This window comes from Vombatus ursinus, unplaced genomic scaffold (genome assembly GCF_900497805.2).
Source record: "Vombatus ursinus unplaced genomic scaffold, bare-nosed wombat genome assembly UNPS02009573.1, whole genome shotgun sequence".
NCBI lineage: Eukaryota > Metazoa > Chordata > Mammalia > Diprotodontia > Vombatidae > Vombatus > Vombatus ursinus.
Genome location: NW_020949351.1, coordinates 5,134,135 through 5,151,729, shown reverse-complemented (window position 1 = coordinate 5,151,729; position 17,595 = coordinate 5,134,135). Strand labels below are relative to the sequence as shown.

Below are 17,595 nucleotides of genomic sequence, written 5' to 3'. Positions count from 1 at the left end.
TACTTTGTACTATACTCATTTGTACACATATTGATTCTTCTATTCACCCCACCTTAACAGTGCAAATAAAATTGAGGGAAGAAGGCGAATGTTTTATATATGTTTTTTTATTTATATAAAGTACCTACTACTTCCTTGCATGTAGATAGAGCTTAATAAATGTTGGCTGTATTGAATGAAATTTGTTGGATTTGACAGAACATAATTTTAAAAAATGAAAACAAAAAACAATCTAGAGAACATGGAATTTAGTATGGAATAGAATTAACCTAATATTCTGAATTGATTTGAAATGCATCATTGTTGGTTGTGATGGTGGTGATAGGGCTGTTCAAAAAAATCTGTTTTCTTAATTGCTTTGATTAGACTAATATTATAAATATCTGAGGAGGATAATAATTTCTGGTAGAGAAAGGTGCAACAGAAAAATGAGAGGCAGAAGGGAGTGGCCTGAGTTATAAAATTCACCTTAAATTGCTAAGTGAATTCCATCATGGAATGAACAAGCAGCTAATCAAGATTCAACAGCATATGTAAGAGGAAGCAGTTGGAGTCACCTTTAATGATTCTCACAAATATTAATACTCTGATTAGCTTTGACAGGAAAAACTACTGACTTACCCAAATATTTCAAAGAAGGCCAATGAATATTGAAAATAGCATGTTCTATGTTACCAAAATGAACATACTGAATGAAACAAGATCAAGACAAATAAAATGTCTGGTGTCATAACAGATTGTATTATCAAAATTCCCCATACAAATTGATGTCAAATCCTTCTCAAGGATGCTGTATATTCCAGTTTTACCTGTCTTTGGCTCCACAGAAAAGTATGGTTGTCCCTGCAGAATACTATAAACCACTCGGGCGCTGTTGCCATAAGTAGGATCGTCTGCATCCGTAGCTGTTACTTGTACCACCGAGGTTCCTATATGTCATTAAAACACCGTTTTAATTAAATAACACTAAGTATCATAAAAAATTCTGTAAATCCTAGATTGATATCATGAGTAATCTGGCAATTCTAGTTATTTTTTAAGGCACATTTATATGTTTCTGTTTTAATACCAAGAACATTTTAAAAATTAGAAATATTTATAAAATATTTTAAAAGATTAAAAAAAATCTGAGCGATTGTTCCAAGCTACTAGTACTATCAGATATGTGTGTCCAAGAAAAAAAAAACAAAAACAAAAAACAAAAAATAAAAAGCAAGGTTGAGCTTTGGATATTCTGATCTACCACATCCAATCTACAAGTGATCAAGAGTGACAAGGTTCCCAGAAGTCCTTGCTCCTGATGTTCAAAGTGGCCATCATGAGTAACGGTACTTAAGACTCACCAAATCTGTTAGTACTATCTGGCTACCATGGTTCTAAGGCTACAATCGAAATTAACTAACTATGTTAAACATAGGGGGAAAAATTAGCTAACATATAGACCTTGAGGTTAACTGACTACCTTAATTACTTGGTGACATTTATTCATTTATTTCTATTGTGGTCTACAACCCTGTAGCCATTTAGGTATGAAAATTCCCTGAAAACAGAAAAATATATCTTCTTTAATCAATTTTTAAAAATCTTAGTGCCCGGTAGTTATTCAATAAATGTGTGACAATGAATGTAGCAACATAAAGCTTTAGGGCTAGGAAGGATTTTAATGGTCATTTGGCCATATTTTTTCACTTTAGAAATGAAAAAATTGAAGTTATTGGTAAAAATGATTATGATAATAATGACTATATGATAAGAATAAATGGATTGGATAATTTTCACATGGTTCTAAGGAAAGTGTTTTGTAAAGATTAAAATATGATACAAATATATCATCATTATGCTTCTTTGGAAATTCCCTGAATAATGCAGAATGGCAATATTTCTATGAATTATAGCCTTAGAGAGTTACCTGAGGCATTGAGAGGTTAGATGAGTTTACCATAACAACAGAGGTAGTATGTGTCTGAGGAATCCAAGGCTTCCTAACACTATAAGAAAAGTGTCATGTAGCTTCTAATCATCATTCTTCTTATTATATAATACCATCATCCTCCCTTGAATTTCCCTTTAGGGACTTGATTTATTTCTAAGAATATCGACATATGATATTTTAAAGAAGGTATTATGAACTGAGTGTCTATATCTTGTGATTCATCTATAATCTATAGCTGATGGCTTATTATTTGTTTACTCTTCTAAGTACCCTGCATATCTTTATTTTTCTTTTAATACTCATTCTAATTATAAAAGCTTATGTAATGCTAAGATTTTCCTCATTTTCTGCATTGTCTCTTAAAAGGAGATTATATTTGCCTCAAAATTCTATTACTTGCTTTTAATGAATTTAAAGGATACACAAACATATAATATGTGTGTGTGCATGTGTGCATATATACACAAATAATTTGCCAATATATGTGTACTTTATTTTTCTTTTTAAGTATTAGTCATGTTATATTTACACACATACACACACACACACACCTTTCTCATTTGTTCTAGACTGTAACATTTATTTAGTGACATCATCACAGTTTTTCTTGATTTAATAGTATGGGAGATGCTGCCAAAAGGTTTCTGAATGATATGAATGCTTTTTTCTGAAAGACCAAAACCACTCCCAAGGGGCAAATGAACCCATCCTCACAAAAACTGAAACCTATTAAAATCTGGTGCTGGAGGTAAACCCCAAGACAAAAAAAAACCTCTTTTGAAAAACCCATTTACTTAACAGTAACTTTGATATTCCCAAAGAACAATTAAATTTCTAGAATTATTTTCAACAATGCTATTTTGAAAAGCAATCAAAACTACCCATCCTTTGCTTTGATCCTGTTACTGTTTATCATTCAATCAAGAAATATTTTCTTGATTATTTATGAATAGACATTATCTGGATGTTCTATACTAGTTGGGGAATATTGCAAGTACTTTAATTAAAAATATTTAATTTGAAAAAACTATGACTCAATATAAATATATCCAACATATGCTAAAGTAGTGAATACTTTTAAAACCTCAGTTCAATATAAGTGAAGTATTCAATGTTATTGTAAAGTAAACTCTGAAGGCATTTAAAAATGATTTTCCAAAAAGCTCTGAGCCAGGTTTTTACATATGTCAATCTAACAAGCAAAATAACACACATATGTGAATGCTGCATTCACATATTTTAATGTCAGGGTAGCACCGTCAAAATCAAGACTAAGGTGCATTATTTGGCCTCAAAAGTATATCGTTCTCTAAAAAATAGCTGATATTAAACTGCTTTAAAATATGTGTGAAATAGCCACATTCTGTCATTATCTAGACACAGGAAGCCTTCAGCAAGTCATTGAAAATTATACATGAGTGCCCCTATGCTGTAAAAGGGTATATGCATACTATGCTTACTGAAATGTCCCTTCACTGCTCCCATTTTTTGTCATTCCCCACTCAGCTCTATTCTGGAAGGAAATATGTATTTCCTTTCTCCATGTTATTTCCCTCCAGGGGGCCACTTTTGTTGTCTGCCAGGCATCTCTAAGAATCACTCTGAAGTACTGGGAACAATAGTAGAAGAAAAATGAATGACCCTGTTTGGTAGACGTAAAGGCCTGTTAATGGTGGTAAACGGTTTGAACCAAGTTCAAACCTCTGCCTGAAGAGAAAAAGCCCTAGAGGTACCAGAATTTCAAACTTTTAGGGCTTTTAGTCCCTGAGGTTTACCACATCAGTAGCACTAGCCAGCTGAAGCCAAGCTCCCAACATAAGAGAACTCTGTTTTAATAGTAAAATACCTACTGAAACAGAGGAAATGATAGGGGCAAATATAAAAACATCCAAATTGTAATCACTAAATGAAGCATTTGACAAAAAATGTTTTATATCTGAAGAAAATCAATACAATTGGAATGTTATTGTGTTCAAATGTGCTTTTAATCATTATTATTTCAACTAAGCTTTCACTATAAAAATTGGAGATCCTTAAAAAACAAATGCAAAGAAATCAGTCTAGCCCTATCCTACTCCTTAGGTTTTTAAGCTTTTATAATATCTTTCCTTTTTGATTCTCTTCACAGTTGGCTAAAATGACTGTATTTGGACAAATTAAATGACAAAAGAAAAGACATTCTTATTTCCTGATACAGAAAAATACTCATTACTTGATATTCTGCCAGCAATACAACAATGCCATCAGGCTTAGAAGTATATTTTTTTTTTCCTGTCACAGACGGAAAGTTACTTTGTGCCTAATGTAAACTCAATGCACACTTTCCATTTAAGTTTATGAAGAAATTATAACATGATTAGAAAGTGAATGTAAATGGACATTTATCAGTAAAATGCAGATTCATTACAAGAAAACAGAAAAATCAGCCAATCTAAATGCTAGACTGACTGGCCATTTATAGTGCTCTGGAGGAAGCCTTGACAACAAAGTGCTGCTCACAACATCGAACCATTGCCCTTATGGCATAGGAAAAAACAGAATAAAATCACAGGGATTTGTATTTGTTTAGTGTGAGGTTTGTGTTTTGTTTTGGTTTTTTATGAAATATACTTTTAATGCACAATTTCATTTCCATTTGACAGGCAAGCAATGCTTAAGCATTGAAGCGTAGAAGAGATAAAAGGCCAAAGCACTTGGTTCAGGTTTCAAAAACAGCTACATATGCTGAAGTTCCTGTGTTTAGATTATTGTTTTCTTCAGTTTAAGGCAAGGTTATATTTTGAGTGTAGGACTCATGGTTGGTGTCTGCTGTGAATCCCTCCAAAACAAGTAGTAGTAGATAATTTGGGCAAATATGACCACAAAATATGTATATGAAATTGAGAGTTTAAAAAAAAGTATCCCTAAAAATTAGTTGGTTTGTTTTTTTATTACAAGATCAAAGTGGTCTGTACTTACCCACAGGAGACATTTCAGGCACGCCCGCAGTATATGGGCCATCCAAAAATTTTGGTTCATTGTCATTGATATCTTGAATCTTAATGACGAATTCCGACTCTGGTTCCACAGGTTTATTAGTCAGCCTATCTAGTGCTTGTGCTCGTAGTGTGTAGTAGGCCTGCTCCTCCCGATCCAGCCTCTTTGTAGCATGAATATCCCCAGTGTTCTCATCAATAATGAAAATGGAACTCGCCCCTTCGCCTGACAAGATGTATTTGATGGAGCCATCTCCTTTATCAACATCAGAGTGAAGCTGGTGAAAAATTGATGTGAGATGAGATTAACTTACAAGAGAGTCAGTGATATGGAGATATGTAAAAATAATTCTTATGTCAGGCAGCAGCACATGAAATTTTATTGTTCTAGGAAAGATAAGCTGAATGCTTATTGTGCACAGAAGAAAAACACTATCAGAATCTGTCAACTTGCTCTCATGAGCAAGACAATTTCATTTCTTTCAGTAAACAGTTTGATTTCCAAATCTATATGTCATCTTAAAATCATAGTAACTTGCAGTTTCATTTTATAATTCAGCCTGTCCCTCCAAGGTTTTAGTCATTTTACTTGAACACAGTAGACATTCAATAAATAATCTACTAATTAATTCATTTTGCTCCTAGAAAAAAGGACTTCTAAGTCTCTGTGGTACAACATGTTTACTATTTAGCATCTAAACAGTAAGAAAGCTCCTTCAGAAACCACCTGCTACTCTAAAGAAACCCATCATTAATTATTTCATTTTTCTTCCTTTTATCCTTTTCATTATTAGCAAAATCTGATGTGTCTAGTCACTAAATATGACTCCAAAAGCATTTCAGTATTTTAAAAGAGGAAAATAGGGAAATATGCTGTTCTACACAACTGCAGTCTTAAATCAATAGGCACCTGACACATCAGCTAAAGACTCTCTTGAAATACTCAGACCTTCATTAGATTCACATGATTAAGCCCAACCTAACAGTGGGGACACCACATACTAGCTTTGTATTTCATGCCTGGGAATGTCCCTGCTATGTAAGAATATTATATCAAACTGATAGACCTTGAGATACTCTGACATAATTGCACACTTGCCTGAACTTCACGACCTGAGAAATGCACAACTGAACTTCCCATTTCAAAAGACATTTTATAGTACCCTGCCCCCAAAAAACAACAAACAAAACAAACAAGCAAACAAAAACAAACAAAAATGTCATGACAAAATGGAATTACCACTTATATTAAAATCCATTATATTAAGACTTCTTAGGTTCTCCTTAGAAAAATCTAAAACTGTCCTATAGAGGTAGCTTTGCAGTTCTTAAACTATAGGGATAGTAGAGATATAAATTAAGATGTATACAGAAAGACTTAGGGAGGGCAAACAGAACATGAAGTTTTCATTAGCTAGAGCTAGATCACCTAAATGTGCATGTTAGTTCTGCCTTCTAATACCAAAATCTTCCATTCGTGTTTTGTCTTGCCAACTTCAAAGTAAGAAGGGAGAGAAAAAAGGAAAAAAAACAATCTATAGAAAGCTAAGTGACCAGTTCTTGCTAATTATTCCTGAGTCACCATTATCTTGATTATTTGGGGTGCTTTCCTTAAGGGCACCATCTTGATGGCTTCTCAGAACCCTCTCAGTTCTTAAACCTATGATGGTTTAGCATAGAGTAATGCAAAGTGCAAGGGATCTGTAGTCAGATCTGTCCTTAGTTCCCATCTCTCTACACTGCTATATATGTGCAAGTTATCCTACCCCATTGGCTTCAGCTGCCTCTCCCAGGGTAAAAAAAAATTGGTGCCTAAATCACATGTAAGCTGTATACTTTTAGCTCTAATTCTGTGATCCTGTTTAGAGAAATTTAAAGTGTCCACTCTGTCTGTTATGACTCTACCATCCTGAAACTACAGTTGTGATTATTGTTGTCATTGTTTTTAAATATGTTGCTCAGAGTTTGAGATGGTTTACATAAGCTCTGTTTTCTGCATTGTTAAGTGAGTGTAACTTTGTTGTTCAGTCGTTTTTCAGTTATGACGTAGTCTTCATGACTCCATCTGATGTTTCCTTGGCAAAGACACTAGAGTGGTTTGCCATTTTCTTCTCCAGCTCATTTTACAGATGAAGAACTGAGGCAAACAGGGTAAAATAACTTGCCCAGGGCCACACAGCTAATAGGCATCTATGGTCAAATTTGAACTCATGAAAATATATCTTCCTGATTCTAAGTCAAGTGCTCTATCCACTGCATCACCTAGCTGCCTTTGGGTGTAACGTATTTAATAATTTAAATAGAACATATAGTAACTGGTGCCAATATTTAGTTGACTGCTTTTAGCTTAGGATGACACAGGGTCAATGCTACCAATATTTTCTAAGAGATCTGAAATTATCTATAATTGATGTGAAGCTAGGCAGATTACACTGACTTCTCCAGCCCTGTCCTCATCTATGGAAAGAGGGCACTTAACACAGTACCTGGCACATAGAGGGCATTTAATCAATTTACTTGATTGATTGAGCTAGATAAAATCAAAGTCCCTTCCAGAACTAAACTGTGTGATCCTATGATGATGTTGCATAGTCTTAGGACTGTGAACATTCTCACTTACAGCATCAATCCATATAATTTCTTCAGCCAATTCATGCCAGTTGATATCCACTTTCAGAATATAAAATGTGGCCCTACATTGTTTTCTGAGGCCCTAGATACTTATTAGTGCATAAGTTATTTAAAACAGTGGTTTAAGAAGGTCAGGGGACAGGGAAGTTATCAGCAGGGAACAAATTAAATCCTGATTATAGGCTCCAGCTTGGAATCTGATGTTTTATTTAAAGCCATTGTCATTAGCTGATCATTACTGAAGGGAATAGAAGACAGTGATAAAAGGTTGTGAACTATTTTTTTTCTTGTTTGAATGGTATTTGAGGATCTAGATTTTTTTTCTCTACATCAGGTTCCGGTTCAGCTTCTCTGTACTTTTCTATTATTGTTTCTATCACTAACAATTCTCACCCAGCTAGGAGTACCACTAGGACTGCAATCACTGCCAAAATCCACTGGCAAAAAAATCACTTTGAGTCAGAGCGTAATGCCATTGCAAGGTCTGTGTCAGCATCAGCAGTTTAAAATGGGTGAACAATTTTGAAATTTTAAGATGGATAAATAGCTATCTATTACAAATTCTGCCTTATGTCCTTCAGATATTTAATCTGCTCAATTATGTACACTATTCTAGTCTTAGAAGGTAGAATGAATAAGCCTGTGCTTTTAGGAGAAATGTGCTATCCCAGTTGCTGAAAAGGAATCATCAGCAAAAAGCTAAGATGCTGAAAGGATAAGGCTGTGTAAGGCAATCTTAGGATGACCCACATTGTAGAAGAGTACATTTTTCTGTTATTTTCATCTTGATCTTTCTTCATTTGGTCAGTCCCATTCTCTCTACTTCCTCTCACACACTCCTTTCATGAGGAAGAAGTGACTGTGAATAGAGATGGCACACATGCAGCAAAGCTACAAAATGATACAATAATCCCAGAGTAGGAAAAGAAAATTAAAACAAACAGAAAACTCACCATAAATAAACTTAATGTTATAACACAAAAAAGAACTCCATATTTCGTGTCTATGTCATTTGGATGTATTGTGGCCAAAAAATGATGGTGTTATTTTCTCAAGGTCACCCAAGTAATGAGGAATTTAATTCATTAGTCACCAGCCCAAACTCACTTTCACTGTTGAATTTCTCAAGTACTTCACAAAATGTATGTGGGAATCCAACAGTGAAGCTTTATTTTAAGACTAAATTTTGGGCAGTTACTTTTTGCCCAATTTTTTAGGGTGGGGAGTGCAGTTTACCACATGAAGTAAGAGTTATAGAGTCTTGCATTTACTGTAATGCTATAACAAAAGCAAAACATATATCCAGAGTAGCATGGATTGTTGATATCAACGACACTTGAAGTGAGAACATTAGAATTAACACAGTGAATCAAAATGGCTAGTCTATTCAGCCCAATCCTCTGTTTTACATTGGTAGCAACCAGGCATAAATTGTGAAGGTCTAATTTTCCTGCATAAAATCAATCTCAGAAGGTAGGAGTATATCCTAAAATATTGGTATTTTTTATTATTAATCCAACTTAGATGTGTCATCTATGTATTAAATCTTTTAAAAAGTTATTTTTATTTTCAGCCTGAACCATCTCTATGCTCTTTGTAAAGGAATGGTAGTTTGCTTGCTCTGAACTTATTTTTTCAAGGTTCTAGGTATGCACTTTACTTCTCATATATAAAGATTGGGTGAACAAGGCTTTATTCATACTATCTGAACCCTCAATTGATGGGGTGCTAATGATGGACCCCTAAAAGGAAAAGACCATGTCTTTGGGACCTGGATCTCAAAGTTCCTCTGGCATTCACCTGAGGCACCTGGCTCATCACAGTCAATAATCCTTTTAACTGCCCCTTCACTAGGGCTCTCCCCACCACTTAACTCCTTCTCTTGTCTGCCCCTCGCCTCAGGCTCCTTGCCACTCCTTAATCCCATTCAGATCTTCCCACAGTCTTTCTATATAAAATATCAATCTTACCCTCATCAATTGCTTAGATTCTTAACATCTAGCCCACTTGTCCTGGCATCACAATAGCAGCAGACTCACTAGGACTCTAGCCCACCCCAACTGATGTTTTAATAAACTCACTACTAGGACTGAAAGAAGGCTTGAGTGTTCAAATTCTTTTGAAGCAGACCCCCTTCCTGTACCTACCCTGTGTTTCAGGGTTCCCAGCACCCCTAGACTAAAACACAATGACTTCATAGACATCATTAAAATATTTTCTCATACACCATTTTTTCCAAGCTGAAGACTGTTGTTTTAGTCTGTACATATAGAATCTTCATTGATCCTTTTAGGGTATGTTGTGCTCAACTGAGATGCCCTTCTTAAGACCTTCTTCACCCCATTGTTTCTTTCTTCAGATGTAGCAACCAGACATGTACATAAAATTCCAGGTTCATATGTAGCATGAATTTGGATAGAAGGAGAATAATGTTTCTTCCATTTTTCTCTAGTGTCCTTCCAGTAGAAGCCCAGCATTTTCTTGATCTTTCAGGACTGTTATGCACATCAGGCTAGTGTCTTTAGGGAGCAGCATACAGTGATTTGTGGTTCCATTATCTGTAGTTTACCATACTGCCTACAGAGCTATATTCTATCAGGTCAGAAAAAGAAATGAAATCTGTTAGGAGGATTTTTGCAGAATATAAAATCAGAGAAAATACCAGGATAGAGGCAGTGAAGTTCAGTGGATAGAAGGCCAGTGTTGGCTGAAAAATCAAAAAGACCTAGATTCAAATCCCTCTTCTAATCCATACTAACAACCTAACCCTAGGTATGTCATTAAACCTCAACTCTCAAAATTCTAAAGTATAGAACAGTTGCTGATCTACGTTGGAAGAGGGAGTATCTGAAATTATAGGTCCAGGCAAATAATAAGAAGGTAGACAGAAATAAAAAAGATTTTCTGACTTCATACATTTCATCTTTGTGTGTTCTTTTTGTCTTGTGATCAAGTGGTCTCAATGATTTTCTAGCTAGTTTCTTTCCCTGAAAAGCTCAGGGACAAAAACAAAATCTCTAATCCCAAACCTTCATGGGGAGAGTAGAGATATACTACTTGGAAAACTCTTGGGGCAGCTAGGTGGCACAGTGGATAGAGCTCTGGCCTTGGAGTCAGGAGGACTTCAAATCTGGCCTCAGACACTTAACACTTACCAGCTGTGTGACCCTGAGCAAGTCACTTAACCCTGATTGCTTCCCCAGAAAGCAAAAAAACCCCTTGATTCCCTCATAAAAAACAAACAAAAAAAAAAAACCTCAATCTGTAAAATTCTAAGGATAGACTAGCAAAAAAAAAAAAAAAAGAAATGTCTGAAGAGGGAGGGAGGAATGAATATAATTAAATTAATTAAAATCTATTCTTTACTTTTAATGGACAATGAAATGAGAAAGAATTTTAAAATGTGCCTCCATTTATATACATATATTATCATTTGTATATACAATGAAATAGTAATTGCATGGAAAATATATTCACATTCCTACTTATGCATGAAATTAATCAACCTAAGAATTACTATATCAAATATTTATCATATAACAGAGGTATACTTTTTTGATTGAGTCAGTCATTGTGGATTCCCCAAATTTACTTCAGGTTAATTAAAATATAAACATAAGCATGTAGGACTAATATAATTAATTTTATGAGTATCCATTATTTTTTTAAGTTATAGAGGTAAATTAAGAATACTTATTCACTATATTTATCTTATAAAACTTTATAAGGTTTTTTTTTCAAACCATTAACATTAACAAATGTCTTCAGTATAACATTTAGGAACTTAATGGTCCTCAATCTTCTGGAGAAAAATTATAGATTTAAACAATTGTTTGATCCATATTTTACTTTAGTCTAAGTACTCTTAATTCAAAGTATTGAATAAAGTCAAGGTAGAGTTTATTTAGATTCTTTGTTCCTCTTATTTTGAGCTTCCTTGAATTTCTTTATCTGTAAAGTGGACATAATAATTCCTCTAGTGACTACTTCACAGGTTTTTTGTGAAGAACAGATGAGATTGTGTATTAAATAGCCCTGAAAACCATAAAGTACTAAGTATGCATGCCAGCCATATCTTTTTATTACTTATAATGAGGATGGCATGGTTTCAAACAAGGAAGATAAAATGCAATAGTATAATGTATAGCACATAAATAACTAAATGTTTATTGCTTAATGACTAAATAAACAAAAGAAATCTCATGCAAAAAAATGTTTAGGTCAGGGTTAATTTCAATTTTTAGAAATAAAAAAGATACATATAAATTAGATAATTCACATTTTTTAACAGAAGACACTGTCATTTAAATGTTTTAGAGAGGAAAAAAATCTACTCAGGATTGCCTTGTTACCAAACCAAGTCACTTGCTGCAATATACTAGAAGCACACAAGGAAAAGTCTTGATTTGGACTTTAAAATTGAGCAGATATTTCAAATTCCACCTGTGTCATTTTGGTTTCATTTAGGGCATAAGAATTACAAAATCAGTAGCTACATTCCTTTTCTCAACCCACTCCATAGCAACTCCTTCAGCCTGGCTATTAGCATTCCTTTAGCAATGCCTTGTTTTCCAGAGGTCTCAACTGAACCAGTCACTCATAACCAAAAAAGGAACCAGTATCCTTCTCTTCTCAAAACCAAGGTAGGCACATACCCAGGATACACACAGCTCAGGGATTTGCAAAGTAGGGCAATTTTTAAAAAAATTATTTTTATGAATGCACATATTTTAGTGAGAGAAAATTACATTCTTCATAACAAGTAGGTATTTACTTGATAATAGGCCAAGAAATGAGATATAATATCTCAGTGAATTGACTGGGGTTGGTTAGGAGCAAAGACAAAATTTTCAAGTCTAGAGTAGATCCCATAAGTGTTGTGGTCTAGGGGTGTGGGGAACACTGAAATTGAAGGGCAAAAGACTTCCTGCCTCCAAAGAATTCAACTCAAGCCTTCTTTCAGTCAGAGTTAAAGTTTAAGTGACTTGCCCAGGATCATACAGCTAGTGAATATCATTGTGTCTGAGGATGGATTTGAACTCAGGTCCTTCTGACTCCAAGTCCAGAGCTCTATTCACTGCGCCACCTAGCTGCCCCTCCAACTGTCTTAAAGAAAAAGAAAGCATGAGACTTCTTGATGGTCCCTCAGCCTTTCCTTTCTTTTATTTCTTCATCTTGTAATACTTTGCCTTATGGCATTTTTACTGTTCTCTCTCTCTCTCTCTCACCACTTTGACATTAGCATAATTGACTATCAGAGTAAATGTTTAGTTATTCTGGTGAATTACGTCAAGTTCTTTACAGATTTTCTCCATCTCTTTAAAAGATATTGGTACATGAATTGCAACCATATCCTTGGTGGTCTGTTTAACAACAATAACAATAACAACAATAATAACTAACATCTATATTATACTTACTATGATACAGGCATTGTGAGTACTTTACATCTCATTTGATCCCCACAACAACACAACTCTGCAAAGTAGGTGCTAGCTAGTATTATCCCCATTTTATAATTGAGAAAACAGAGGCAAATAGAAGTTGTGAATTATCCAGAGTCGCAAAGCTAGTAAGTGTCTGAGGCTAGATTTGAATTCAGGTCTTCTGACTACAGTCCCAGCACATTATCCATTGTGCCACCTAATTGCCCCATCATGTTTCCTTGTAAGCATCATCAGCACATCAAGGCAAAATGACAAAGTATTCCATAAAAAGATATCTTTTTTTGGGGGGGCTACTCAATTAAACCACCCCATATGACTCCTTATTTACGTCTGTAGAGAACTTGTTAGCTCCCCTTCTATTTAGTTTTAACTTCTCAATGTCTTCAGGTTTTAATGATAGCAAAAATGTTGATACAGATAACTACACTTACATAGGCTTTCAGGTATAGTAAGTGCTTTTCTCATAGTGATCTATTGCAGTAAATTTGTAAAGGCATTTTGTGTGGAGTGAGGCAGGTTGACCTCTGAGTTCCTTTATGTGGGCTATTCTTGGTATGCAAACTCCTACCATTAATGCAAATCAACAACTCATCTCTATCTTTTAGAAGTGCCTGTACACTGTTAAATGACTTGATCATATTAATATGGTTATTATGTAGCACAAATATAACCTTCATTCTATCTACATCACAAACCTGTCTTTCAGTAAAAGTATTTTTATCTTGCTTTTATGGGTGACAAAGCTAAGGCCCAGAGAGGTTATATAACTTTCTGATGATGGTATACCTGTTGTGTCAGAGTCAGAATATGAATGAAATCTCCTGACTTCATGTCTAGTTGTTTTTATTCTATGGTTCAGTTCCAGAAATGGTATATCAATTCATTGGTGAATGTATACCAAATATCTCCCATGAAGGGAATTAATAATTAATATTTATATGCAGTCTAGGAACTATATGATTCTTGGTAACCTCTGCCCCTTTGTCTAGCACTCTGCCACTGTCATTCCCGAGACAGAAGTTCGCACAAGATTTAGAGTTGTTTTGTTTCCTTATTTAATTCAAGGGTTATTCTGGCCAACCTTCTAATGATGAGCATGACAGCATTTAGCAGATCGAACCTTGAAGAGGAAATGCAGTCAGATCTGGAATTCTTTCAAGAACCAGAGTTTGTGCTCTATATTATAGGCATGGCCTTCCAAATCCTCATGTTGCCTCCATACCACAATAAGGCATTAGAATAATATCTTTGTGGATTCATATAAAAAGAGATCTTTTCCATATTTTTTAGTTAGGAAGCTTCATGCTTACTTAAATTGTGCTAGGCAGTGTCTGAGATAAGCTGTAAAACTTTCATATTTTCTCATCAAATTATTGCTGAAGCCAGGAACACTTATTTATTTTCCTGCTTTGATATCAGTTTAGTGAATCTGTATCTCTTCATCCTTTCAAATAGGATATTTAGTAAGTCTCTTGGTTAAGAAAGGGAAGAAAATATTCCCCAATCCTTCCTTCATTTGACTGTGCCTTTGTTTCATAGTGAACATCAAGCAGTTTGTGAAAATGAGTAACTATGCAGGCATAGGCCTTGATTCTTGGCCATTGACCATTTTCAATTCTGTCCCATTCTAGGACACAATGTGCAGTTGAATTTATTCTATATACTAAAGCAGCATGACAAATACTGTTTTTCTATCCTACTCAGCTCCTCCTCTGCAGATTGTAAAGAATTTAGAACATAGCATATGTCAGTAAGGGACCTAGGGAGCTGGTAGGTGGTTATTGCCCTTGTACTATAAGCCATAAGTGCTCTATTTGTGTGTGTGTGCGTGCATGCGTGTACGTGTGTATGTGTGTGTTTGTGTGTGTTTTACCCACTCCCACCAGTATTAGTCAGAGTGCTGGTAAGGGGTTTGTTTGACGCATATTATGACACAAACTGGTCAGGTACAGAGTGAGGGATAAAGGGCCTGTGTATTCCATTGGTATCCCCACAATGTCAAGACATTTGGGTGAGGACCCTCAGCATGTTGGATCAATCCTCTAAAGAGGATTTATGGGGAAAAATAAACAAGAATCTGATAGAACAGAATTAGTTGTGATCTGCCCTCTTGGAGGAGGAGGGGGTACCCACTCAAGTATTTCACAGCTCCATAGAAATGTCTTCTTGGGTGCAAATATAAGAATGGAGCCTAGCATGAATCATAGCATGGTAGAAGTATTGACATAATACAGTTATTATGTACTGAAATGAAATTTGGCTTATATTAATAAAACTGCCAAAGGGTCTCTCACATAATACTTCTTCAAAATTAGCACCAAGCCCTTTATAATATGAACTCCATAAAAAAGAGCTATTCCCCGTGCAAAACTGAAGCAAATTTTAAATTGGCTGATGGTTGCAGCTTTTGTTAACAACAACAACAAAAAATAACAACAACCAAACCCAAAACAAAAAATCTTCACAGAACCTTTTCACAAATCTGTAATACCAAAGTGAGTTTTTTTTTCTTTTACACTTCCTTTTTTCTTGGTGGAACATCATTTGTTTGCATATTTTGATGTAAACTTTAATCTTTCAACACATCTTCATGCTGTGAAAAATGATTTCTAGACTCACAGCTCCACCCTCCCCCCACCCCTAACCCCCTTTGGAAAAGTTCTTCAGAAAGACATTATTGATAATGAGATTGCAGCAGAAGCTGCCCAGGTTTGGGTGGAGACAGATTTTTCTGCCTAGATAGCTCAAGACTGGGAGTAGTCTGGTATGGTGGGGGTGGGGTGAGGGGTCTGATAGAACAGGTATTTCCTCTGTCCAGAGGTAGAATGATGGAGGGATGATATCAGCCCCTGTTGAAAAGGTATTGTACCAGGATTAAGTGACCTAAATCACATATTCAAGACCTCATTTTAATATAGCCCACCTCCCAGTATGTTGACCAATCAGAGTTGATTGGCACCCCTTGGAAACACCTACTGTTCAAAGGGCAAAAACTTTGTATCCCCAACCCCAAAATTGATCCAGTTCTGGATTGTAACTCCCATGCAATGCATGTCACCAGTTTGTGAGAGAAATAAAACATGGACCCACAGCCTAAATCATTTGTTTCTTTCTTAGAATAAACTTTGGGAGAGGTTGACAACATATGGTACAACCTTGCTTTTTATCTTTAAATGGAGAGGTCAGTCTGACAGTGAAAATTTGATCTAGGAAACATTTAAACAAGTATAGTTGAAAAATATTCCAGTAAGTCTAGGAACCCTGTTGACAGTTGGCTATAGGGGTAACTGTGTTAGAGATCTTTGAGCATCTTCTAAGTACTTTAACAAATAGGAAAATAATCTTTGTGATTAACAACTTCATTGTTTCCCAGAAGTATTTGCATACAAAGTGGTTTTCTGAGTGCTTGAGAACAATTTCATGACTTCCCCCCTCAAGTAGGCTAAACTTTTCTTTTGGTTCTACTGTTTATTTGTTCATCATATTCCTTTTTTATCTGGCATTTCAAGATTTTCACAAATTTTACATAAGTGGATCCTGAATTAATGAGGATTTACTGTATTAACGCTCAGAATGTACTTCAGCCCTTCAAGGATCTGTGATTTCTCCAGTGCGTATTACAGCCCTTCCATAATTTAGTAGGTGGTTAAATGAATTACTCTGCTCCCCCCTCCCCCATAAATCATCACCTGTTGGACAACCTTCTGATGATGAGCCTCTTCACCCTTAAAAAAGAGCACACGTGCATCTTCCCCTTCCCTGTTAGATAAAGGATCTGCAGCTACTCTCACTTTCTATTTCCATAGCTTTTGAGAACTTTTTTGATTACTTGAATTATATATGAAAAAGTATTTAAATGCTTACTATGTACTAAGCATTGTGCTAAGCCTGAGGATATGAATTCAAAAGTGAGATATTCCAATCCTCAAGGAGTTTATATTCTAATAAGAAGAAACAACACATAAACACATAAGGATGCTTTGCATTAGAAAGTCAGGTAATAAATGGAACTGCTGGGCATGTGGACTGCCCTTTCCAAAGACAGTGGTAGTTTTCAATTTGATTACAGTTCTCAGAGGAAGATGTAGAAAGAGAAGGGGGAAATGTGAGTTATGAGCTGGATACAGGGTGAAAAATGACCAAAAATATGAAGGCCATAGTCTCATTTCATGATGAGATATCTGGGTAAAACTTAATGGAATCCGAAGAATATCTATGAGATAGTGTTTTTGTCTGGAGTGTTGATTTCACTGATGTATGGAATCAATCAAACAAAAAAGTTCTAACAAGCAGCTACAAGCACGTAAAGCATCATGTTAGGCAATAGAATTTCTGCCTTCGCTCATAATTCTAAAGGATTTGTGATCTTACTATCTTGGTCATTCCCTTCAACTATGTGGACTTCATGCAACCTGTCTAAGATGAAGGAGAGTATAATGTGATTAGAAAGACAAAGCAGAAATAAAGCACTAATGACAGGGTATGGGCTCTGGATCCTACCCCCTTTGAACATTCCTATGAATTCCAGGAACCAACCCCTGAATTCAGATCCCTGGAGTTTACCTGAGGTATTGGGGTGAATAATCCTTTCAAGTGTCCTTTCATTGTG

The 17,595-nt window shown here is 35.3% G+C and overlaps 1 protein-coding gene across 2 annotated transcripts in view; it reads right to left on the bottom strand.

The window, feature by feature from the left end:
- The window catches only part of CDH7 (cadherin 7), a 197,432-nt gene that overhangs the window by 111,959 nt on the left and 67,878 nt on the right, over positions 1 to 17,595 (bottom strand). For both annotated transcript variants that reach the window (XM_027852481.1, XM_027852482.1), the window contains exons 3-4: positions 4,892 to 5,186; positions 810 to 929 (exon numbers count right to left, since the gene is read on the bottom strand). In XM_027852481.1, coding sequence (XP_027708282.1) covers positions 810 to 929; positions 4,892 to 5,186 — 415 coding nt within the window. The remainder of the gene's footprint in view (positions 1 to 809; positions 930 to 4,891; positions 5,187 to 17,595) is intronic.